This window comes from Canis lupus, chromosome 6 (genome assembly GCF_048164855.1).
Source record: "Canis lupus baileyi chromosome 6, mCanLup2.hap1, whole genome shotgun sequence".
Lineage (NCBI taxonomy): Eukaryota > Metazoa > Chordata > Mammalia > Carnivora > Canidae > Canis > Canis lupus.
The window spans coordinates 67,587,126-67,612,203 of NC_132843.1; the positions used below are offsets into that span (position 1 = coordinate 67,587,126).

Below are 25,078 nucleotides of genomic sequence, written 5' to 3' on the forward strand. Positions count from 1 at the left end.
AATATCATGATCAAATTTGACTAATTTTTTTTTAATGGATGAACAAAGAGCATAGTTTCTTGAGATGGAATCTCCTTCTCTGAAGTAGGATGGATTCCTTCACAACTTTATGAAGATTATTGAAATGACAACTAAGTATTTAGAATATTACATAAATTTTGTTGATAAAGCAATGGCAGAGTTGGAGAGGCTTGACTCCAATTTTGAAGTTCTGTGGGTAAAATGTTATCAAAGAGCATCGCATGCTAGAGAAATCATTCATGAAAAGAAGAGTCAATCAATGTGGCTGACTTCATTGTTATATTTTAAGCAGTTGCCAGAGTTGCCACAACCTGCAGCATCCACCACCCTGCTCATTGAGCAGACATCAACATCAAGGGAAGACCCTCCACTAGCAAAAAGATAACTCGCTGAGAGCTCAGCTAATAGTTAGCATTTTTTAGCAGTCAATTATTTTTTAATTAAGGTATGCACATTTTTTAGACATAATACAATTAAGTATTTTTAAATTAAGGTATGCACATTTTTAGACGTAATACAATTGCACAGTTAATAGACTACAGTGTAAACATAACTTTTATGTGCACTGAGAAAGTAAAAATTTGTTTTTCTTGCCTTATTGCAATATTCACTTTATTGCTGTGGTCTGGAATTGAACCCTCAATGTCTCCAAGGTATGCCTGTAGTTAAAAAAAAGGACAAACCTGAAGTCAATTACTTAAAGTGCAGCTTATTCTTAAGGATCTTGAAGTATTTCCCTATGTAGCGAAAGACAGTGAGGCGATTAAAGTTTCATTCCACTTGTATTGTGTTAGAATAGACATTACAGAACTAAGTCAAATTTGATAGTTCAAATTCATAAAAATGGCTCTGCAAAATAAAAAGTAAAAAAGAATAAAGTAAATGGGGAAAGGGATAAAAAGTAAAATGCGCCCTACAAATTTAACACATCATCAGATTTTTGTGGCTTTGTGAGTTTTTCAAATATATATTACTGGAAAAAAATTATTTAATAAAATATACATAGCATAAAATTAACCATTTTAGCCTTTTTAAGTAAACAGCAACATTAAGTATATTTACATTTTGTGCCTTTGTCACCACCATCCATCTCCAGAACATTTCCCTCTTCTCTAGCTGAAATTCAGTACCCATTAAACATTAACTCCCTATACTCTCCTTCCCCCAGCCCCTGGCAAACCACACTCTACTTTCTGTCTCCTAAGAATTTGACTACCATTGATATCTCATGTAAGTGGAATTATACCATATTTGTCGTTCTGTACTGGTTCACTTCATTTAGCATAATGTCTTCAAGGTTATCCATGATATAGCATGTGTCAGAATTTGATTTTGTTTTAAGGCTGAATAGTATTCCATTGTATGTACACACCACGTTTTGTTTATCCACTCATCTGTTGATGCACATTTAGGTTGTTTCTGCTTTGAGACTATTGTAAATAATACTGTTACGAGCATTGTACAAATAACCTATTTGCACAAATAGTGTATAATGGTGTACAAATAACCTATTTGTGTACATGCTTTCATTTCTTTCGGGCAGATACCCTGAAGTGGAATAGCTGGGTCAAATGGTGATACTGTTTAATTTTATGAGGAATTGCCATACTGTTTTCTACAGCAGCTACACCATTTTATATTCCCACCAGCAGTGCACTGGGTTTCCAGTTTCTCTACATCCTTGCCTACACTTGTTATCTTCTGCTTTTGACAATAGCCATCTTAATGAGTGTGAGGTGATATCTCATTGCATTATCAGGAAATTTTAATATTTAGCAGATAACTGACTGAACACTCAGATTAAAGGAAAGCCTGACAAATAATACAAGCTGTAGAATGATACAGAGTTCTCTATATTGAGAATACACCTATTTATTACTTTCAGTTTTTTATGGGAATAGATATCTACAAGTCATCTATATTGAATTCCATAGAATTGTTTATCATGTTTAAGAGAGTAATTACTAGGGCAGCCCGGGTGGCTCAGCAGTTTAGCACTGCCTTCAGCCCAGGTTGTGATCCTGGAGACCTGGGATTGAGTCCCACGTCGGGCTCCCTGCATGGAGCCTGCTTCTCCCTCTGCCTGTGTCTCTGCCTCTCTCTGTGTCTCTCATGAATAAATAAATAAAATATTTTTTTAAAAAAAGAGAGAGTAATTACTAGAAATTTAGCACAGACTACCGTAGGAATAAAGGCAACAATACAAACATAAGAAAACAGTGCCAAGATTATTAAGTTTAACTCAGATATTTTTAATTAAATACTCCATGGCTTGGATGGTACCAAATACTAGATGACACAAAAGAAGTATAAGCCATGGTCCCAGTTCTCAGGTTGCTTACTGATGAGACAATAAAACTCATTCAACAACAAGAACAGTTGTAAGCCAGAATGTAATCAAGTGCCATAACAAGAGATACTCTGAAAGTATCTACCTTTTTGAAGAGGTAATGGGAGAGGAAGGGGGGAAGAGAGTGGTAAGAGCCACAGTAGTCAGAGACTTCTTCAAGAGGGAATTGTGGCCTGTCATGAACTGTAAATGCTAGGTAAAATTTGGCCACAGAGATGGGGACAGAGAGAGGCAGCAGAGATCTAGATTTGTGTTTATAATGAAGAATAATTGGATCAAGTGGAGTCAGACCATGGATTAAGGAATTTGTGTGTTTGTGTGTGTGTGTGTGTGTGTGTGTGTGTGTGTGTGTAAAAGGAGTGACAGTTGGGGTCCCTCGGTGGCTCAGTTGGTTAAGCATCTACCTTCGGCTCAGGTCATGATCTCAGGGTCCTGGGATTGATCCCTACATCAGACTCCCTTCTCCACAGGGAGCCTGCTTCTCCCTCTCCCTCTGCTTGCCACTCCTCCCGCTTGTGCTCACTCTCTCTCAAATAAATGAATAAAATATTTAAAAAATAAAAATAAAAGGAGTGACAGTTGTTTTTTTAGAATGATTAATCTAGTGACAGTGTACTATTACTAGGGAGAAAGACAACAGGGAGGACCACCAGTGAAGACGTCATTGTATTAATTCAGATATGAATTGATTTATATTTGGGTAATAACGACAGAAGATATGAATAAATTTTCCAGATATCAAAAGGAAAACTTGAACCAGGGTCCCTTAATGGATTAGAGTAAGGGGTGCTGGAAGGAAATATTAAAATTAGGTGTCACTGAAGAAGGTTGAAACATCTTTAGTTGCACTGTTATTATAGCCTGGTTGATCATATAAAAATTACTCAGTTGTTGAGAGGGAATTGGGAGTGAGGAGAATGCAAGTAGAAAAATATTTGATATGATTTTATAATAGCTTAAAGATTTCTTTTTTTTTTTGTTTTTTTTTGTTTTTTTTTTAGCTTAAAGATTTCAAAGTGAAAATCAGTTTTATGGTGACATTCAGAGGAAAAGCTGGGGACAATCTGAATTATTTTTAAAAGATTTATTTATTTGAGAGAGAGAGGGAGTAGCGGAGGGAGAGGGGGAGAGAGTCTCAAGCAAACTCTGCACTGAGCATGGAGCCAAATGCAGGGTGTAATCTCCCAACCTTGAGATCATGACTTGAGCCAAAACCAAGGGTCAGACACTTAACTGGCTGAGCCCCAGGTGCCCCAACAATCTGAAGTATTAATAAAACTTTGTGAGGGATAAAAAGAGGAGCTAAAAAGAATAAAAAATCGTTTTATCTCAGAGGAAAATGAGATGAAAGAGAGGCCCACTAATAAATGAGAGGGTATGAACCCAAAAAAGCCTAATGATTAACTGAAGAATTAAACCCATTTTTAAAAGCTGACTTCACACAAGAAGTGAATTAACTAAAATTAGTTAAAAAGTATAGAAATAATTTGTTAAGTGGTGATGACATTGCTCTAGCAATATCCTAAGGCAAATAAAAAACTCAGGAAACATTTTACCTCCTCACCTATAAATGATATTTAAAACACAGCCTTCTTAGTGAATAAAGGTAATTTTCAGGTATATTTTTGATCTGTAATGTGTTTTGTTCTATTAACTTGAGAATTAGAAAAAGGAAAAGAAAAATTGAAAAAGCAAAAAGAAAGCTTATTTCCATTTTATCTGTTTATATATTGTCCAATAAGTCTCATAAATTTTTAGTAAAAGCAGTGGGATAAATGTAGAAAGTAAATGTTTAGAAGGCTATGGACTACAGAGCTGACAAGAAATAAGCAATATTTGTGTATCAAAAATATCTATACTGTTTAGAAATTAGTAGCATTTGGACTGAAGTTTTTAGTTAATGGAAGGGTTAAGAATATGTCACAGTTTCTCTCTTCATTTTATGCCATGTGGTTTTATTCAGGCACTTCAGTGTTCATACTGAAATCTACCAGTCTTGATCTCATTTTGTGAAACCTCTCATCCCCAGCAAAATTCATTTATGCTCTGTGTTAACTTGTACACACGTATCTTGGATCATGCTTCCTTTAAGACTTCAAATTCTGAAGTTTTTCTAGATCATTCATTCTTAAGTATAAGCCATTCTCAATTGTGATCCTACACTTCATGCCTTAACATGCCTCCCACCTCAACCTGATGCACTGAAATTAATCATTTCAGTTCATCTCATGGACCAAGAAGGTGGGAAAGTGGTATCAAGACTCAAACTGGTTAGAGCTCCTTGAGTTTCCCTGCATGGTCATATTTGCTAGAGAAAGACACCGTTGTTCCAGAGATAGCTGCTCCCGCCCTATCATCAAGATTTTATTTTTAATTTATCCCACACACACACATACACAAAAATTGAAAGGTAACTAAGCCTTACCATATTAATATCTCCATCCCTTTCTTTCATTAGTTCTTCATTTGTGTACTTATTCATTCAACAAATGTTTACTGGCTGCCTATAATATGCCAGGCAGCAAATTTTCATACTCTAATAGAAAGTACATTTTTATTCATATAAGTATGTATGTATTATGTATGATGTATTTATTTTTAAACATTTTATGTATTTATTTGAGAGAGAGAAAGAGATCACAAGCAAAGGGGAGGGTTAGAGGGAGAAACAAATTCCCCTCTGAGCGGGGAGCCCAGTGTAGGGCTCGATCCCAAGACCCTGAAATCATGACCTGAGCTGAAGGCAGGCAGTTAACCTACTGAGCCACTGAGACGCCCCTCACGTCAGTATTTAAAGACGCAAGTGCCAAAGGAAGAGGCAGTCTCTAGGCCTCCTACTCAGTCATCTTTGTAGGCATGAAACTCCTTGGGATGAGGAATTCAAGGACTATTAAAGCAGTTGTTTTATGTTTGGAAACATCTTTCTATTAGAAAATTCTGTATTTGACTCCCTGAAATTTTCTCATATTCTTCCAAGTTCTGCAGTGTACCCATGTAACCTTGTAAAAGCAAACCTAATTCCTCTGCTTTTAGATACTCTCTTTCATGCCTAACATAACATAATTGAAAATTATTATACCATCCAACTGAAACCTTTTTAAAGCTCTTTATATATGCTTTTCACAACAATTTTCACACAGATTCAATACTACTAACACCAAGGAATCATCCAACCCAAACAGAATAGCACTGTATTTTCTTTTTCTTTGTTTTTTTGTTTTTTTTTTCCACAATGTATTACCACAAAATCAATACATGTTTATTATCTCACAGGCTCCATGGGTCAGGAGCTGGGGCATGGCTTATTTGGGTCTTCTGCTCAGAATCTCTCCAGGCTGCATTCATAGTGCCAGCCACGCTGTGTTTTCATCTGGAGCTTGGTATTGTCCTCAGGTTCATTTAGATGATGGGCAAAATTCCCTTACTTGTGGTCATGGGACTGAGGCCCTCCCTCGGCTGGAGGCCATTCCTCTCCACAGGCAGTTTCCAGCCTGGTCACCATGACTGTTGGCTTTAAGGCCAGCTCTTTCTAGGCTGTCTCTGCCCTCCATTATGGAAGTAGTATCCCCTCATATTCACAGATCCTGGTCATGCTCAAGGGGAAGGGATTCTACAAGGGTCATCGAGGTCATCCTGAAATTCCTCCTGCTATCACTTCCCTCATTTTAACATTGTCCCAACTATTAATACATTATAAAATTGAATTTGTTTTTGAGTAGCTACATCAAACTGACTGAGCTTATTCCTGCTAAAGACCCATGTCTTCAATTTATGCTTCTCCTAAGATATTTGCTCCAAACTGTAGTTCATGACTACTTGGTCCTTAGTACAGAATCTTATATTTATCTCTGTTAAATTCCACCTTGTTACATTCAACTGACCTAGCCTGTCAACATTCAAAACCTGTTTCTCACACAATTTGCTTACCATATCTTAACTTTAAGTGGATTTCTAAAACTAGCTTCAGAATTCTAAATTTCCAGCAAATACTGCTAATTTTCAGGGAGCTGCTACAGGCCAGACTTTGCTATATTGTAAAATAACGTAACTTTGAAAAATTCAACGTGTTTTATTTTTACTTTATAATGGTAGTACCTGCTCACAGATATATAGAAAAGTAAAATGAAAAAAACCTGCATTAAAAAAGCAAAAAAAAAAAAAAACCCTGCATAGACATATATGTACTATATACAATATAGATTTTAAAAAACGTCTTCAATATACCATATTCTTGTTTCACATAGTTGAGATCTTTAAAAACATTTTTGATTCTTCCATTTTACACTAATAATACTGTGATGATTTTCTAAGTTGTAAATACGTCATGACCATCATTTAAAATTGCATAATAATCTCAACAAATGTATTATTAACTTTTTCTATATTGTTAGGCATTAAATTATTAAATTGTTCCCAGTTTCATGCTATTCTAGGTAATACTAGAATTATTTTTTCCACAAAGCTTTTAAAATATTTGAAGTATTTTTTAAAGATAGATTCTAGAAATGTTAAACCAGAGGCAGTGACATTTTCTGAGTGTTAGCTTATTTATGCTCTTACCAACAAGTGAAGTGCCTACCTATTTCATAGCACCTTCTGTGGGTGGGGATCTGTTTTGTGGATGTACCAGACTATGAAAAATTTTATTGTGAAAGTAACAAGTGAGTATGAACAGAAATAATCATTTCTTGGATTTCTCTGTTGTAGGTCTGATTATTTACCATAAAAGAGGTTTAGAATACCTCTATTCTAAGGTACGTATAGTATTATAGAAATAGTAATGCGGTAAGCAAAACACCCTTCAGGAAAAGCAGCTTTGCTCTGATACGCACCTTATGTATGCTGATGAGCTTAGAAAGTTATTTTTTTTTAATAAGCTACAGCTTCTCAAAATATGCATACTTGAAAAGTACAGGAATGAATTGAGGAGAAGTAAAGATTAGTGCATAGTCCTGAGTGAGGAGTAAGATTATTCACTCTCAATGTGCTATATACAGTATGGTTAATTGAAATTGCACAAGCGTGCTGTATGTGAGGCTATAACCTTCCTTACTTAGTGTCTTTAACCTGCACTCTTCTCCTTCCTTGTGTAAAAATGTAACCACTGTTCTCCTTCCTTGTGTCTATTTTTGTTGATTCCCCTTTCTCCTTTTCAATATATTTGAGAAAACATGGATTTTGAGGTCAGAAAAGCCTGGGAACCTTGGGTAAGGTACATATAAACTCTCTGAGTCTTATTTACTGAGTTTGGAAATGGGAATAATAATGTTTATGGTGGTTGTGAGGGATTAGAAGAAATGTTTGCAAAACTTACAGCATACAGTAAGTATGTAGCCAGAGTTTGTTCCTTTTACTTTCCATACTCAAAAAAATTTGCAACTAACCCTTTGGCAGTTAAACATTTTGGATTAGAATTGGTTTCAAATAGCTGAACAGTTATATTCTGCTTTTTATTTTTTGGCTGGTTTTCTCTAAAAATTTTTTTCGAACACATTGTATACTTCATTGCTTCCTTCTTAAATTGTTGTGCTATACCATGGGTATTTATAGGTAGTGTGAAGCATAGGGCTAAAAAGCTTCTCTTTCTCTCTTGAGATTGCTAAAATCTACTGGTTGGCACGCAGCCCAGCCCACTTTATGGTTGGCTATTCTCTGTGGTCTAAAATGTCTGCAACTTGCCACCTCTGTCACAGCTTCCCATTTCTGCTGGCTGCCACTGTTGCTGCTCCCATTCTTTCTTCTAATTGCTATCAGTTTTGGCTGGCCCTCTTACCATTTCTCTTCTCTACTCCTTGTTTTCCTTCACTTTTCACTTTCCAGGTCTCTTCAGTTTTGTATTGCATCTGATAGTTTATAGGCAAATTGGCCATTCATTGCTTTTGCAAACTAGATAGAAAAATCCTATCCAGTGAGCTAGCTGGTCGCAACATGTTTAATGTGGTCCTTATCAGCATTTTCCTTCCGTGCAGTGAGGTCCTTGAGAATGCTAAAAAGCAAGTCCTTGGATTAGTGAGGTATGACTATATTTGGTTTTCTTGCAAGTCATTTATTTTTCTTTAGTCTTATTTAGCTTTAATTTTATGCAAAGTTTTGTGTTAGATACGATGGTAATAGGGGCCTCGCAAGTTAAAGTATGCCATGGTCCTTCAAAAGAGCAGGGGAACACATATTCACAAATAAGACAAGGTAGAGAAGGGAGGAGAGGGACAAAGTTTTAGTTAAGGATTGGGAAGTCTCAGAGTTGTAGCAAAAGTTCCAAAAAAGAGTGATTGCCTTTAAGTCTAGTCTCAGAGTAGTGGGTAAGAGTTTCAAGTCCCTGCCAGAGTCAGAACAGAGAAACAGACCAGATAGAGGGGAGCTTTTATGATTCTCTCCCACTGTAAAAGTAATGATAGAGCATCAGTGGGATCATGGGCACATTTTCCCTTTTCTTGTTTAAGAGTCTGGGTCTTTAGATTTCTTGTATTATTTTGTCATTCATTTGTATTCCTTATAAATTTTTATTATTGACTTGGAAAGGAAATGGAGGTATAGTGAAGAGGTTGCATATTTCCATGCTTTTATAGCCTGAATTTTAAGCATGGCTGAATTTTTCTACACTCTAACTTTACTATGTGATTTTGTTTATTTTAATTCAACTGAGTATTTTTATTTTACCCTAATGTATGATCCCTTACAAAGATTTCAAATGTATAACCAATTTTAATTTATCTGAATTGTTTTTGCTCCTGTTTATAACTCTATATTTATTAAATTTGAACATTTCTTTTTAAGCTAAAACAGAAAGGAAAGGCATAAATAACCATGACAAACAACCTTTTCTGGTGTGGTCATTTGAAATGAAACAACCGAAAAATTTAATCAACTTAAATTTTAAAAAATTAGCTGATATAAGTTGTAAACCAGATGAGTAAAAGCTTTCACTTACTCATTCTTGACATTCAATTCCATTTATTCTTTGTAATATATTTTAAAACAGAATGTTTATAAAGACTAAGCTTTGGTTTCCTATATCCTGTGTTGAAGTTACCAAGAAAAAAATGTTTGGAATCATATTCTTGCTTAAATACAAATTCCACTGAAACACACAAAGAGGAATAGCAGAGGTAAAGATTTTGTAAATATAAAATAGTAGTGTTTTATTAAAGCATCATAATCATAATAGTAAAAGTATTATAATACAGGAGTTGATTTAAAATAATTATGAACTATGATTAAAAACTCAATAGGCTTTATATTACTCATTTTTACCATCGAGTTCATTGATTGTACATTTTTAAGTGCTTATGATGTACTAGGCATACAAAAAATGAATAAAAGAATTTGCATTTGGGTCTCTAAAGACTGTGATTTGATTAGCAACCAATTTAAAATAATCGTCTTTGTTTACCGAGAAACTTCTTTAGACATATCAAGGTACTTAGACATACAAATAACTCAGAGTTGAGGAAAATTCTTGATGTCTTCTTAAAGCCTACTCTTTTCTCTAGTACTCTTGGAAGATAGGAAAGATAATAGAATTAGAAGACAAGCTGGTTGTCCTCCTATCTTTCTCTTCCTAACTTGCCAATCAGTTCTGTGATTGGAGTCATGGTTCTTATGTTTGTATCCCTGCTCTAATTGATTTCTGGGTGGAAATGCTGTAAGTCAAAAGATCAGAAATCTCAACATTTTACATTAAATGCTGGAACACTTCAGCCTACAGCATGTGAACTCGAAAGCCCCAAATTAGACCTGGTAATCTGAAAACATAGCAAACAAGAAATAGATGGGAAGTAACCGTGTCACGCTTGTAATTGTGAAGGGCCATTTACAAGTAGCTGTGATTTTAATTGATCAGTTTTTATTGGAAAAAGCTAAGTAAAAATTATCACTGAAAAATGTCTGTAAACATATAGATGGTATCCAGGTATTCAGAGAAAATGCAAACAAATAGTAACATTTTCTTGTTTAAAATTTAATAACAATAGATTTCAGACATTTTGTAAAGGTGCAAGTAAGTATAAAGAAAAGGATTTTAGTCATCTTTAATTTCAGCCTTGAGATGACCCCTTATCACTTTTGATGCTTTCCTTATCTTTTTTTCTATAGGTAGATGACACATTTTAAAAACAAAAGTGGGATCATCCTGTCCATAGTTTTATAACCTCCTTTATTTATCATTAATATCTTCTCTTATCCATTAGATACTCTTTACTATAATTTCTGATGGCTCTCTAGGATTCTGTCAAGCAAGTGTATCATCCTGTAGCCACACCACTGGTAAGATGCTTATGTTGTTCTCTTTTTCAGTATATGAGCCAGACTATAAACTCCATGAGCACAAAGACTATAATGTATTTATCATTGTGGCCCTAGTATGTAGGCTTTCAGAAAATAGGTGTTTAACTCTCCTACCCTTCTTTGTCTGTACCTATGCCAGGAGAAAAGTCCACACCTGTGCTCACTTCAGAGTTATGACCATTAATCCCAAGTCCTGCCTATTTGAGTGTCAGCCCTCAGGGCTGCCCAGTATTCACACCACATTACCTTACTTCATTATCTATTCCACTCTGCTAGATAACTCTTTCATTTACTGTTCTCTCCTTAAAATCCAAACACCTCCTTCCTCATCCTCATTTTCTGCTGATGACCTTTCTTCCCATTTAACTGAGGAAACGAGTCATTTTTTAAAAACGTGCACAAGTTCTCACTGTCATATCTACCCACCTCCCTGCATCTGTGCTTATATAGACCTCCTTCCCCTCCTTTGAGTAGCTGATATAAATGTTATGAACTCTCCGTGCTCCAAAAGCCAGCCCCTCTCTTATGTACGATCCCATTCTACTTAAGGATCTTTTTTGCATGATTAGTTTTCCCTCTCTTCTGTATAAATGCCATGAGTATACAGATATGCTACTATCTCTGCCCCATTTAACTGTCCAACTACCACCTAATTTCATTCTTTATGGCAAAATTCCATGAAAGAGTTGTTTATGCTCTAACTCCTCCTTTCCCATTATCTCTTGGGCCCACTTGAAATAGGTGTTCACCTACACATTCTTCCAGTTCTTATCAGGAAAACCACTAACTTCCACTTTGATAAATCCAATGATCATTTTTCAGTTCTTACCATACCTGATCTATCAGCAGCATTTGGCATAATTGATTATTTCTTCTCAAAATACCTTATATTCTCTTATGTTTCAGGACATTACACTTATCTGATTTTCTTACTACCTTACTGGACTTCTCAGTTCCTTTGGTTGCCCCTTCTCCTATCTTCTAGGTTGCCCTAGAGCTCAATCTTTGGATCTCTTCTTTTCTCTGTACCCAAATCTTTGGTGATCTCATCCAGTCTCTGGGCTTTAAGTATATGCTCACAAGTCCCAGATTTATATCTCCAGCCCATACCTCTCTCCTGAACATCAGACCCATATATCTAACTGCCCGCATGACACTCTCTTAGGATGTCTGATAGATATCCCACACTTAATCTGTGCAAAACCAGACTCATGATCTTACCATGAAACCTTTTTTATCCCAAGTCTTTACCATCTTTTTTTTAAAAAAAAGATTTTATTTATTCATGAGACACACAGAGAGAGAGAAAAAGAGAGAGGCAGAGACACAGGCAGAGGGAGAAGCAGACTTCATGCAGGGGCCCAATGTGGGACTGGATTCCCAGTCTCCAGGATCATGCCCTGGGCTGCTAAGCCACTGGGGCTGCCCCAGTCTTTCCCATCTTTTTTTTTTTTTTTTTTTTTTTTTTTTTTAGTCTTTCCCATCTTAATGGCAATTATTGCTTAGGCCAAAATCTTGGTGGAATCCTTTTTTTTTTTTTTTTTTTTTTTAAAGATTTATTTATTCATTCAGAGAGAGCGAGAGAGAGGCAGAGACACAGGCAGAGGGAGAAGCAGGCTCCATGCAGGAAGCCCGATGTGGGACTCGATCCCGGGTCTCCAGGATCACACCCCGGGCCGCAGGCGGCGCCAAACCGCTGCGCCACCGGGGCTGCCCTCTTGGTGGAATCCTTAACTTCTCTCTCTCTTCTTGCATACCCAGTCTGTCAGCAAATCCTATCCCTTACACCTTCATAATATGACTAGAAGCTGACCACTTTTCACCTTGCCTTCTGTGAGTACTTTGGCCCAAGTACCCAACATTTCTTACCCAGATGGTTAAAATAAACTTCCTGTCTCCCTTCAGTCTTTTCTCTACCTAGCAGCCAGGGTGATCCTCTTAGCCCATAAATGAAGTCAAGTTACTCCTCTACTGAAAACCCTCCAGTGACTTCTCATTGAATTAAAAATAAAAGTCAGAATCCTTATAATGGCCTACAGGGTCCATGCCATCTGGCCCTCTGTTATCTCTCACACCTCATTTCCTGTTACTGATCTAACTTGCTCATCTGCTGCTATCTCACACTGGCCCTTTTTTAGTTCCTGAGACATGCCAGCATGTAACATTTCAGGGCCTTTGTACTTGCTCATCTTGCTCCCTCTATTGCTTTATCCCCCAGATATTCATACAGCTTATACCCTCACCATTTTCAGGTTTTTCACCACCCACTCCACAATCATTTTTTCAGCATGGCCTGTATTGGCTACCTTATTTTAAGCTGAACCCATTCTACCCTGCCTCCAGCGTTTCTATCCTTTTCTGCTTTTATTTTTCTCTATATCATGTATTATCATCTAACATACTGCGTATTTTACTACCTTGGTTTATTTTCTGTATCCCCCTCCTCCAAAACTAGGATGGAGATTTTTGTCTGTTTTTACTTACTGCACTTAGAACAGTGCCTGGCACATAATAGGTACTCAGTAAGTATCTGTTAATGAATGAATGTAAGCAGTAACATCCTTGTCAGATAAGTATTTGTACAAATCTATGATTCAGTCATTCATTCACTCAGTGAAATGTTTGAGTGCTTACTGTGTGCCAGATACTGTGCTAGATACAAGGGATATAATAGTCAAAATGTCACACAAAGGTCCTATCCTTATATAATCAAATGAAGATAACAGATAAATACATTTTTAAACTATAAAGTGTAATAAGTGCTAAGAAAGAAGCAACCAGGGAATTGGACTGAGGGATAACAGGAGGTAACCTTTTTGGAGCAAGTAGTGAAGGAAGACTTTCTCTCCGTAGATGAAAGAGAAGCTGGGACTTGAAGGATGAAGAGGGATCTAGCCATGTGGAGAGCAGGAAAAACAGCATTTATGAGATCAGATTAGGAAGTTAGGTGGGTCTTAATTATGCAGGGTTTCCTAGGCCCAGTGGTTCTCAAAGTATGGAATGGGAACCCCTGGGAGTCCTGATCTTTTCAAAACTATTTTCATAACAACATTAAGACACTGTTTGCCCTTTTACACTCATTCACTCTTGAACACACATTGGCATTTTTTAGAGACCATATGACATGGTATCACAACGGAATGAATGCTGAATGAGATATGAATATCCAGTTATGTTCTATTTAGCCAGGCATTAAAGGGATTTGCAGGAATGTAAAACAATGTCACCCTTCTCACTATGTTTTCTTCTCTTTGGGAAAATATATTTTCATTTTAAAAATTAAGTTATTTCTGGGGCACCTATATGGCTCAGTCAGTTAAGCGTCTAATTCTTGATTTTGACTCAGGTCATGATCTCAGGGTCTTGAGATTTAACCTTGTGTCGAGCTCCACACCCAGTGGAGGGATGGGGTAACTGGGTTGGGCATTAAGGAGGGCACATGATGGGATGAGCACTGGGTGTTATACTCAACTGACAAATTATTGAACTCTACATCTGAAACTAATGTGCTATATGTTGACTAATTGAATTTAAATTAAAAAAATGAATGACCCCCTTGATTGGTAAATTGCACCTGGACTACCTGGAACTGCAAAGGAATGCTAAATATTTGATGGGGCACTGCACTTTGGGCTGTCCTGAGTTTTTTATAATTGGCATATCCATTGTAGGGCCCTAGAAGCTATTGTTACAAGATACAATGGCTCCTATAAAACAGCAGGGCTTCCAAATTAAAGATAGGTCCCACACCCGCTTATATGGATTTCTTCTTCTCTCACCTGAGGTGTATCTCCTAGAGAAAAGCTAGCTCCTGGATGGCTAGGCAAGCTGTCTACTGCAAGGATTCCAGGCTGACACTGCCCTGATGGCAAGTTCTAAATGGTTTCTGTCTGACATCCTTTTGAATAAACTCATGCCAAGTGTGTTCAATGGTAGCTTTAGGAGTCTGAATCTTAGGTGGACCTAAGAGGACTACCCTGTAGGCACAGCAAAGACATTATCCATTCCTTAATTTCAGCCGCTCACTCACACTGTGTCTCTTTTATTCTAGTCCCTCTTTCTAGCAGTTTTTGCAGCATGTTGAATGAAGTCCATGTAGTCCTTTCAGCTTCAGCTCCAAAAACAAACCTGTTCTTGAGAACATTTGTGTAAATGTAAATCTGGGCATTTGCCTTAAAAGGGATGAGTAATCGGTACACACTGCTTCCGATTGTTCTTTCACTTGTTTTCTTGTCACGTTCCACAATTCTGTGGAGGATCAGACGAATGTCCTGAGATAGAAAGACAGCAAGTGAAACAGGGACATCTGACTTACCCAGAGGCTTGTTAACCCATCATCCTCAAGTCTTTAGAAAGTGATTTTCAAGCTCCCCACTGTGGGAACCCCTTTTGGTGCCAGTACTGGCAACTGGCAGAGAGGCAAGAGTGCCATGTGTTCAGGGGCTCCAGGTTGGTCCTCTTCTCAGTCAGAGCTTTTCTGTTTGCTTTAGTTACTTGCCACTGCAGATTGCCTGCAAACAAAAGCTTCCAGAGTATAAAAAGTACACCTACAATGAAAATTACTGACCAAGGGCATTTAGCCCCAAACTTAAGATAAAATGGAACATACAGATCTATGACAAAGCTTACTACAGATTGTGTTGTAAAACCATCACCAGCCCCATCACTCAGACACTTTCCTCATTTTAGACACAACTTGAAGAACCTACTTATCTGATTACCAGTCCTTGGCAGAAGTAGCAAATGTTAGTTTAGGCACATGGTCAGTAATAAAGGATATTTGATAATCCTGTGATGAGGGAAAGTGTTAAAAAAAAAAAAGACTAAAATCAAAATCAATGAAAAACAAAGGTAGCCTGGGATCATTTAATGGAAGGCCAAATAGCTCTCTATTCCTTGATGCCCTATGACGGCATCATTTGTATTATAGCATGTATAATAAATGATGTTTTTTCAATAATTTGAGAAGATACATGCACCCCTATGTTTACTGCATCATTATTTACAATAGCCATTATAGGGAAACAACCTAAGTGTCCATTGATACATGAATGAATGGATAAAGAAGATGTGGTATATATGTGCAGTAAGTATATAATGTTACTTAGCCATGAGAAAGGAGGAAGTCCTGCTAAATACAACAACATGGGTAGACATAGAGGACTTTACAGTAAATGAAATAAGACAGACAGAGGAAGATAAATACCATATAATTTCTCTCATATGTCAAATCTAAAAAAAAACAAGTGAAGAAACAAAACAGACACAGATACATAGATACAGAGAACAAGCTAATGGTTGGCAGAGGGGAGAGAGGTGGGAGAATGAGTGAAAATAGGTAAAGGGGATTAAGAGGTACACACTTCTGGGTTTCTTAAAATTTATTTATTCATTCATTCATTCATTCATGAGAGAGAGAGAGAGAGAGAGAGAGAGAGAGGCAGAGACACAGGCAGAGGGAGAAGCAGGCTCCATGCAGGGAGCCTAACATGGGACTCGATCCTGGGTCTCCAGGCTCAGGCCCTGCGCTGAAGGCAGTGCTAAACCACTGAGCCACCGGGGCTGCCCCACACTTCTGGTTTTAAAATAAGTCTCAGGGCAGTTCCGGTCTCCACACTCCGCGCAGAGTCTGCTGAAGCTTCTCTCCCTCCCCCACTTGTGCTCTCTCTAAAACTATAAATAAGAATACATTTTTTTAAAACCCCACAATAAGATATCAGCTTACACCTGTCAGAATGGCTAGAATCAAAAAGACAAGAAATAACAAGTGTTGACAAAGAGTGGAGAAAAAAGGAACCCTCATGCACTATGGTGGGAATGTAAATTGGTATGGCCACTGTGGAAAACAGAATGGAGGTTCCTCAAAAAATTAGAAGTAGAAATACCATATGATCGGTAGAAACACCGCTATTAGATATTGACCCAAAGAAAATGAAAATACTAATTTGAAAAGATATATGCACCCCTATGTTTATTGCAACATTATTTATATAAACCAAGATAAGGAAGCAACTCATGTATCTACTGACAGATGAATGAATAAAGAAGATATGATACATACATATATACATACTAGGGAATATTACTCAGCTATAAAAAGAATGAGATCTTGCCATTTGTGACAACATGAATGGACCTAGAGGGTATTATGCTAAGTGAAATAAGTCAGAGAAAGACAAAATACAATATGATTTCACTTATATGTGAAATCTAAAAGCCAAAATAAATGAGCAAGCAAGCAAACAAACAAAAAAACAGACTCCTAAAACAGAGAACTGATGGTTGCCAGAAGGGAGATGGGTGGGGAACAGGTGAAATAAAGAAGATTGAAGGGTACAAACTTTCAGTTAGAAAATAATAAGTCAGGGAGATGAGAAGTATAGCATAGAGAATACAACTGATTAAAAAAAAAAAGATGTAAATTTGCAGGCACAGAAATAACATGCTTCCTAGATGTTCTCTGTGAGAAGAAAATTCTCCTGAGTATTACTGGTTGGTTATTTTTGTGACCACAGTGATATTAATACTCTAATTTAATTCAGACCTTTAAAGGTGAGGGATTTCCTTTTCCTACAAGATTCCAGACTAGATGATGTAAAAATTCTCAAAAAACACCCAAGAATGCAGAATAAAATATAACAAGCATCCCTTTAAACGCATAGCAGATCTTATGAAAAAAGCAAGGGTCTCCAAGGGTCCAAACAAACACAGGTAAGAAACAAAATTGTAAGCCTTAAAACTAAGCTTTAAAAAACCCAGAGCTTTAAAAAGAAAGTAGTAAGTTTAAGCCAACAGTGGGCTATCCTGAAAGAATTTGCCAATCTCAATACTTATGAGATAAGAGAGCTCAAAGAACACCAACTACTGTCAGGAAGATAGACTAAAATAATCTGCCCACTGATGCAAAGTTAATATGGAGAATTTGTCTTGGCTGGTGCTCCAGGCCCAGGGGAGCTGGGAGAGGTTTGCCCTTTTAAAATTTACTCTGCTTAAGTGTTCAGATTCCCCACACTAAGGAATCAACAAACAAGGGTTTTAGTATCTCTGTGGTACTTAGCAGAAACAAAAGCAAAGTCATTCTGGAGGGACAAATCCTCAATCCAGTGAACACAGCACAGAATTTTTCACACTTAAAAACCACACTTAAAATGAACTTACAGGGATGCATGGGTGGCTCAGTGGTTGAGCTTCTGCCTTTGTCTCAGGACGTGATCCCAGAGTCCTGGGATTGGGTCCCACATTGGGCTCCCTGCATGGAGCCTGCTTCTCCCTCTGCCTGTCTCTGCCTCTGTGTGTGTGTGTGTGTGTGTGTGTGTGTCTTTCATGAATAAATAAATAAAATCTTTAAAAAATAAAAATAAACAAAATAAAATGAACTTACAGTCCAAAATTATAAAGCACACAGAGGTCAATCAATAATAAGCAAATCTCAGGCAGCACAACAAACATCACATGTAGCCATCACCCATCTCCTCACCTTGATCTCAAATAAAAGAAATATAGGGACTATAAAAGAAGTCTATTTAAAATGCTCAAATATATTTAAGTCACATTTTAAAACATGAGAGAAAAGCAAGACGGTATCTGTAAAAGATTGGAGGATAGTTTCCAAGCAGAGGGAAGAGCATTTATAGTTGTGGGAGTCCAGAGAGGTATTCTTATTGGGAGCGGGCAGTCACCAAAATGGGAGAAGGAATTGGGAGAAAGACTCGGGTCATAAATTGGGTTGCATTCTGTGTTAGAAATCTTACTTACAAGTGATAAAAAGATAAACATTTGTCTAGGGAGTATTTTGTTGTTGGCTCACTTAACCAAGAAGGGCAAGGCTGTACTTGGAATGACAAGAATCTGAGCCTCATTGTCTCACCATCTTTGACCATGGCTTTTCTTTGTGAATACTTCATTCTTTTCTACTGTGGAAGTTTTCTCCAAGTAGAGAATGTTGCCATTTGCAGATTGGGCTGACACCTTTTGCTTTTGCTTTTTTTTTTTTTTTTTTTTTTTAATTCTCTGTTTTTCTTAATTGTGGTAAAATACAAAAGTAATCGTTTTATCAAGTGTACGGTTCAGTGGCTTAAACACATGCACATTATGCAGCCATCACTACTGTCCACCTCCAGAACTTGTTCACCATCCCAAACTGAAACTCTCTCCCCACTAAATAAAGCTTCCCATTCCTTCCTTCCCCAAGCCCCTGGTAACCACTATTCTATTTTTCTGTCTCCATGAATTGAGTATTCTAAGTACTTAATGTAAGTGAAATAATACACTATTTGTCTGTTGTTGTCTGTCTTTTTTGTTGTTGTTGTTGTTGTCTTTCTTATTTCACTACATTTTCTTTTCATCAGGAAAGAAAGAACCTTTGTACACATACTGCAATCGCCTAGTTCCATATTTTAAAATCCTAAGCGAAAATTCTGATCGGCTTGACTTGGCTTTTTAGACCAGAAAGATGGAGGGTGGTATGGTTTACTAAACATGGCTACCCTAGAATATTCCCCAGTTCTCTGTGTATACGTACCTTCTAATAGAGTCCTTCTTTGTCCTCTCTATCTAAAACAGTACCCACATCACTCCACACCCTTATTCTGCTTTGTTGGTTTTTTCAGAGCACTTATCACTGCCTGTTATTAAATATATTTATTTGCTTATTACTTCCCCTATTAGTAGAATGTAAGACTTATAACATGAGGGATCTTTTCTCTCTTGCTCACCTCTGTGTTTTCAGTCCATAGAACAGTGACTGGGACACAATAGAGCTCAGTAAATATTTTTAATTAATTAATAAAAATTGGGCTGGAGATACAGATTTAGTATTCAGTGGTAAAAATGATTAAAAGAAATTGTTTCCACCTACCTAGTGAAGATAAACAATTAGACATTAAAAGAGGGGTGCCTGGGTGGCTCAGTCCATTAAACATCTGACTCTTGATCTCAGCTCAGGTCTTGATCTCAGGGTTGTGAGTTCAAGCCCTACGTTGGGCTCCGCACTGGGTGTGGAGCCTACTTTTTTTAAAAAAAGTAGGGCAGCCTGGTGGCTCAGCAGTTTAGCGCCTGCCTTCAGCCCAGGGCATGATCCTGGAGACCCAGGATCGAGTCCCACGTCGGGCTCCCTGCATGGAGCCTGCTTCTCTGTCTGCCTGTGTCTCTACCATTCTCTCTCTCTGTGTCTCTCATGAATAAACAAATAAAAATCTTTTAAAAAGCGGGGGGGGAGGAAGGAAGGAGGGAAGAAGGAAAGAAAGATGGAAATGAAAAGAAACGGAACTTTGAATATATATAAATAGAGCAATTAAACAAGAAACTTACACAAATAGCAAGAGAGCTACACTTTCTAAAGGTAGATAATTGTGGAAAATATAACTTTGTGTGATGGATGCATGAATCCAAAATTGCAATAGATTAAGCCCTTTCTGAAATTGTTTTCTGTTGCTGGACATTTAAGCCATAAGCACAACTGTATAAACTGCTCACATGTTTGCATGTGAAGGTATAAACACATACACATACACACACACACTATATACACTTTTTCTGATTAACATTGGAAATGGGCAGGGATCCCTGGGTGGCGCAGCGGTTTGGCGCCTGCCTTTGGCCCAGGGCGCGATCCTGGAGACCCGGGATCAAATCCCACATCGGGTCCCGGTGCATGGAGCCTGCTTCTCCCTCTGCCTGTGTCTCTGCCTCTCTCTCTCTCTCTCTCTCTCTCTCTCTCTGTGACTATCATAAGTAAATAAAAATTAAAAAAAAAAAACATTGGAAATGGGCAAATTAGACATGAGTCTAAAGCCATATGGGCAGTTCTGTTCTTTCTAAATTGCTTTGGTTATAGCCAGGCAGGTCAGAATACTCTGAAGTGCAGCTTTTCATTGTCATGCTGCCCACCGTAAACATCAACTTGGAACCTCTGCCTGTCCTTAACCTCAAGAGCAGGGCAAGGCAAAGGGGAGCAGGGAGCAAGGTGGGGGCCATGTTGAAAAAGACAAGAAAGACATAGGCATTTTGTAATGTATATAATCCTTGAATCACTAAGTAGAACACCTGAAATTAATATATTATTGTATGTCAACTATACTTCTATTAAAATTTTTTTAAAGGAGTAAAAATATTCTTTTGTCTTCCTGACTTCTTTGTGCTGCTTTCCATCTTCTACTTCCCTTAAGTTTATTATCCTAATGATGTTCAGTGGGCAGCCCAGACTTAACCCTGTTACACTTTAGCCAAGTTGGCCCTACTCTCAAGGTCCCTCAAAATTAATTACTTCTTTCAGATCTCCACTCACTTTCTTATGCCTTACCCCCAAATCCAGCAAGAATTCCCATTGTCTAGTAGGAAAACAGTTTAATTAAGCTGTTATATTGCCTCAAGGTTGTCTCCCCAACCCCCCACCAGATGTCAGCTCTATAAACCTTCTCTATGTTAAAAAACCTTTAAGGAATGACTTTTTCTTACTACTTCTCTGAACCAGAAAAGAAGTTTCCTATGGCAGCTTTTGCTTTTCTTCCTAGGGGATTCAATAAAGAGAACCATAGCCAAAAAGTTCTGGAAATTAGCCCCCACATTTAACTTCTAAGAAGTGAGAAAAGTAGCTATAGTATGTGCAATAGTTGATTAGGCATAATCACCCTCTCCCAGTTATTCATAATAATTATTTATTCTTAATTACCAGGGACACAATAGTGGCTGTGTATATTACTAAGTGAATATCAAAAAAACTACTAAATTCTGCCTCGTACTTTAATCTTGATGAATTTTTTGCTCATAGCATGATCACACGCTCTCAACTTAAGAGGCAGCATTGCTAAAAGTACTCATATGTGTTATAATTAGTATATGTAGTTAGAATATCTTGATTTAAAAAGAAAAAAATAACAGAACTATCAGAGTAATCTATGGGAACTTTTGACTTTCTTAACAACTTCTAGGACTTTATATGCTTTGAAATCACATTTCTTTATGATATTTAATCAGGTAATATTTGATAATATTATAAGCCTGGAATTTGTTACTATTTGAAAGGGATTTAAAAGCTACTAACTTTTTAAAAAGATTTTATTTATCTTTTAGAGAGAGCATGTAAGAAAGAGAGAGAAGGGAGCATAAGCAGGGGGAGGGCAGAAGGAGCAGAGAGCCCGACAGGACCCTGGGATCATGACCTGAGTCGAAGGCAGACACTTAACTGAATAAGCCACCCAGGTGCCCCAAAAGCTACTAACTTTTATGAGAAATCACAGACTTTTTACATAGATTTGGCAATAAACTTAGGAAAAAACATTATAATACTAACCAGGGTTTAAGGATATATGGTGTCAGGGTTTTTTTGCCATTAATGGTAATCAGATTGCCACATTTTAAGAGGTTCTCTTTGATTTAATATCTGTAACCTGATTGTCCTGTGATTCTGATGTAGCAGCTGCAATGCAGAAGTTGCCATTCAGCATTCTAGAGAACTTGGTCAAAAGTTACAGGAAGGCTCAAAGAACTGTATCTGATAAATTACAGAACTTTGGTATATTAGATATATTTGCTATAGCTTGTGTACTTTCATACTTTTGCAATAACATAGACTTCTAAAATGTGTTATTAATTTCTTTTACAGGATGATGAAGGTCAAACAGCTCTACATTATGGTAAGATGTTTCCAAATTATTAACAATCATATTTGAAAGCTTTCTCTATTTCAACTTTGTCCAACCCTATCCAGTACTTTGAAAAATGCCTGGTCAGTTGGTACAGCCACTTTGGAAAATAGTATGGAGGTTCCTCAAAAAATTAAAAATAGAATTACCATATGGTCCAATAATTCTATTACTATATATTTAACCAAAGAGAATGAAAACACTAATTCAAAAAGATAGGCACCCTTATCTGCATTGCAGCATTATTTATAATAGCCAAGATATGGAAGCAACCCACATGTCCATTGATAGATGAATGGATAAAGATGATGTGGTGTGTATGTGTATATATGTATACACACACATACACACTAGGAAATATTACTCAGCCACAAAAAAAAGAATTAAATCTTGCTATTTGCAACAACTTGGGTGAACCTAAAGGGTATAATGCTAAGTGAAAGAAATCAGAGAAAAGACAAATACCATATGATTTCACTCATGTAAGAAATAAGGAAGAGACAAATGAACAAAGGAAAAAAGAGTCAAACAGACTCTTATACAGAGAACAGGGGCACCTGGGTGGTTCAGTCAGCTACACATCCAACTCTTAATCTCAGCTCAGGTCTTGATCTCAGGGTCATGAGTTCAAACCCCATGTTGGGCTCCATGCTAAGCATGCTAAGCATGGAGCCCACTTTAAAAGAGAGAGAGAGAGAGAGAGAGAGAGAACAAACTGGTGGTTGCCAGAGGGGTTGTGGGTGGGAGCATGGGGGCTGGTGAAATGGACAAAGGGGATTAAGACTATACTTACCTTGATGAACACCGAGAAATGTATAATATCGTTGAGCCATTATATTGTATATCTGAAAATAATATAGCACCATATGTTAATTATACTTGAATTTTAAGAAATAATATAAACACAAATTTAAAAAGAAAAATGTCTGGTCACCAGCAGAAATACAGTAATATTTTATTCGAAAATAGATTAGTAACCTCTAAAGTTAGAGATATATTAAAATTCTTACAGGAACATTCATAGTAAATTGAGCCTTTCTATACCATCAACAGAAATGGAGGCTCCTCCAATCCCCCTTTGAAAATTCATTATTTCATGCTTCATACTGTCAGTGACAACTAAGATGCTAATCATTGTCATTATGGGAGCTCCAGTCTCTCCTACAAGAAATACTTTCTTGATGTAATTGAAGCAAAGAAAAAGATTTGATTTTTTAACTCCTTTCGCCTACTAACTGATTAGCTTAGTTAAGTAATTTTCACTATAAAATAGAGGATAGTCTGTAAGATTGACATAATATGGTTCTTAAAGAGTAAATTGGGATGGGTAAATTTTATCTCTCTGGGTAAATTCAGTGAGATAAAAGATACTGAAGTATATTGCAAATAAAACACTTAGTAAAAGTATTCTTACTTTTAGTCTGTTTGGAGGTGAAAATGGTTGAATAAGGGACAACCATCAATTTTTAAACCAGGTTAAGGATCAAAGTCACCGTCAGACTTTGAAAGACAGAATTAAAAAAAAAAAATTAAAAGAAAAGGGGACGCCTGGATGGCTCAGTGGTTAAGCATCTGCCTTGGGCTCAGGGCATGATCCTAGAGTCCCAAGATCAAGTCCCACATCGGGCTCCCTGCATGGAGCCTGCTTCTCCCTCTGCCTGTGTCTCTGCCTATCTATGTCTCTCATGAATAAATAAATAAAATCCTTTTAAAAAAAAAAGAAAAGAAAAGAAAAGAAAAGAAAAAGAAAGAAGAAAGAAAGAAAAAGAAAGAATACATTAGGCTCTTTTTGCCAGTTTTGGCCACCCATGGACATTTTTGTCCACTTCTTATTAGCATTTCCTTGGATGTCAGAAACCTTACTGAGTTGTCCAAGAGTCTAAACTGTTGGACTAGCTATTAATACCAACTATATTTATCAGCCTGATGATGACAATTGAATATCACAATGCATGCCCCAACTCATCTATGAGTTTAGTTAATATAACCTGGGTACCAAAACTAGCACCAAAAAAATGAAAATTGTGAGTCAGTGTCACTTTTGAACATATATATACAAATCCTAAATAAAATATTAGCAAGTGAAATCCATGAGTGTTTTTTAAACATGTAATTAAGTAGAATTTCTCCTAGGAATTAAAAAATGATTTAACAGTTTAAACATTTGTTAATGTAGTTTGCCACATTAGCAAATTAATTGAAAAACCATTTAGTAAAATCAGATGCAGAAAAAGCAATTGAGGAAATTCAATACAGAATGCAATATAAAGAAGCAATACAGAAAAGTGTTTAAGACCCCAGGCTCTTAAGCCAAACTTCTGGGTTCAAATTCTAGTTCTACTACTGAGCTTGGATAGATGATGTAACTTCAATGCACCTCTTTATTTATGGTGAAATAGGAATAATAATAACCTCAGAGATATGTTATGAATATATAATGGGCTAAGTGCTTAGGACAATGTCCAATACCTTGTAGTTATTCAGTAGATGTTAGCTAATATGATTGTTTATGATAAAAACTCTTACTAAACTAGAAACTCAAGAAAACGTCTATGGCCTGATTATATATTGGGGCACCTGGGTGGCCCTATGGTTGAGCATCTGCCTTTGGCTCAGGTCGTGATCCTGAGGTCCTGGGATTGAGTCCCACATCAGGTTCCCCACAGCAAGCCTGCCTCTCCCTCTGCCTATGTCTCTGCCTCTCTCTCTCTGTGTCTCTCATGAATAAATAAAATCTTTAAAAAAATTATATATCAAAAACCTAGTACAAATATTACTAAAG

At 37.0% G+C, this 25,078-nt stretch overlaps 1 protein-coding gene and 1 long non-coding RNA gene across 14 annotated transcripts in view; one reads left to right on the forward strand and one right to left on the reverse strand.

Annotated features, from left to right (window-relative positions):
• ACBD6 (acyl-CoA binding domain containing 6) overlaps nt 1-25,078 on the forward strand; it is a 207,796-nt gene that overhangs the window by 163,358 nt on the left and 19,360 nt on the right. For 9 of the 13 annotated variants that reach the window (XM_072831025.1, XM_072831023.1, XM_072831026.1 and 6 more), the window contains one exon: nt 22,257-22,287. The exons of 1 other annotated variant lie outside the window; for it this stretch is intronic. In XM_072831025.1, the coding sequence (XP_072687126.1) occupies nt 22,257-22,287 (31 nt within the window). Of the gene's footprint in view, nt 1-7,078; nt 7,126-10,557; nt 10,634-22,256; nt 22,288-25,078 lie in introns of all 13 variants that reach the window. 3 more of the 13 variants (XR_012033142.1, XR_012033143.1, XM_072831032.1) reach the window with 2 other exon arrangements.
• Nucleotides 327-23,142, reverse strand: LOC140635820 (uncharacterized). The gene is made up of 4 exons (XR_012033144.1): nt 23,090-23,142; nt 14,970-15,165; nt 8,145-8,357; nt 327-680 (listed from the first exon to the last, which is right to left on the reverse strand). It is a non-coding gene; the product is annotated as an uncharacterized lncRNA (long non-coding RNA).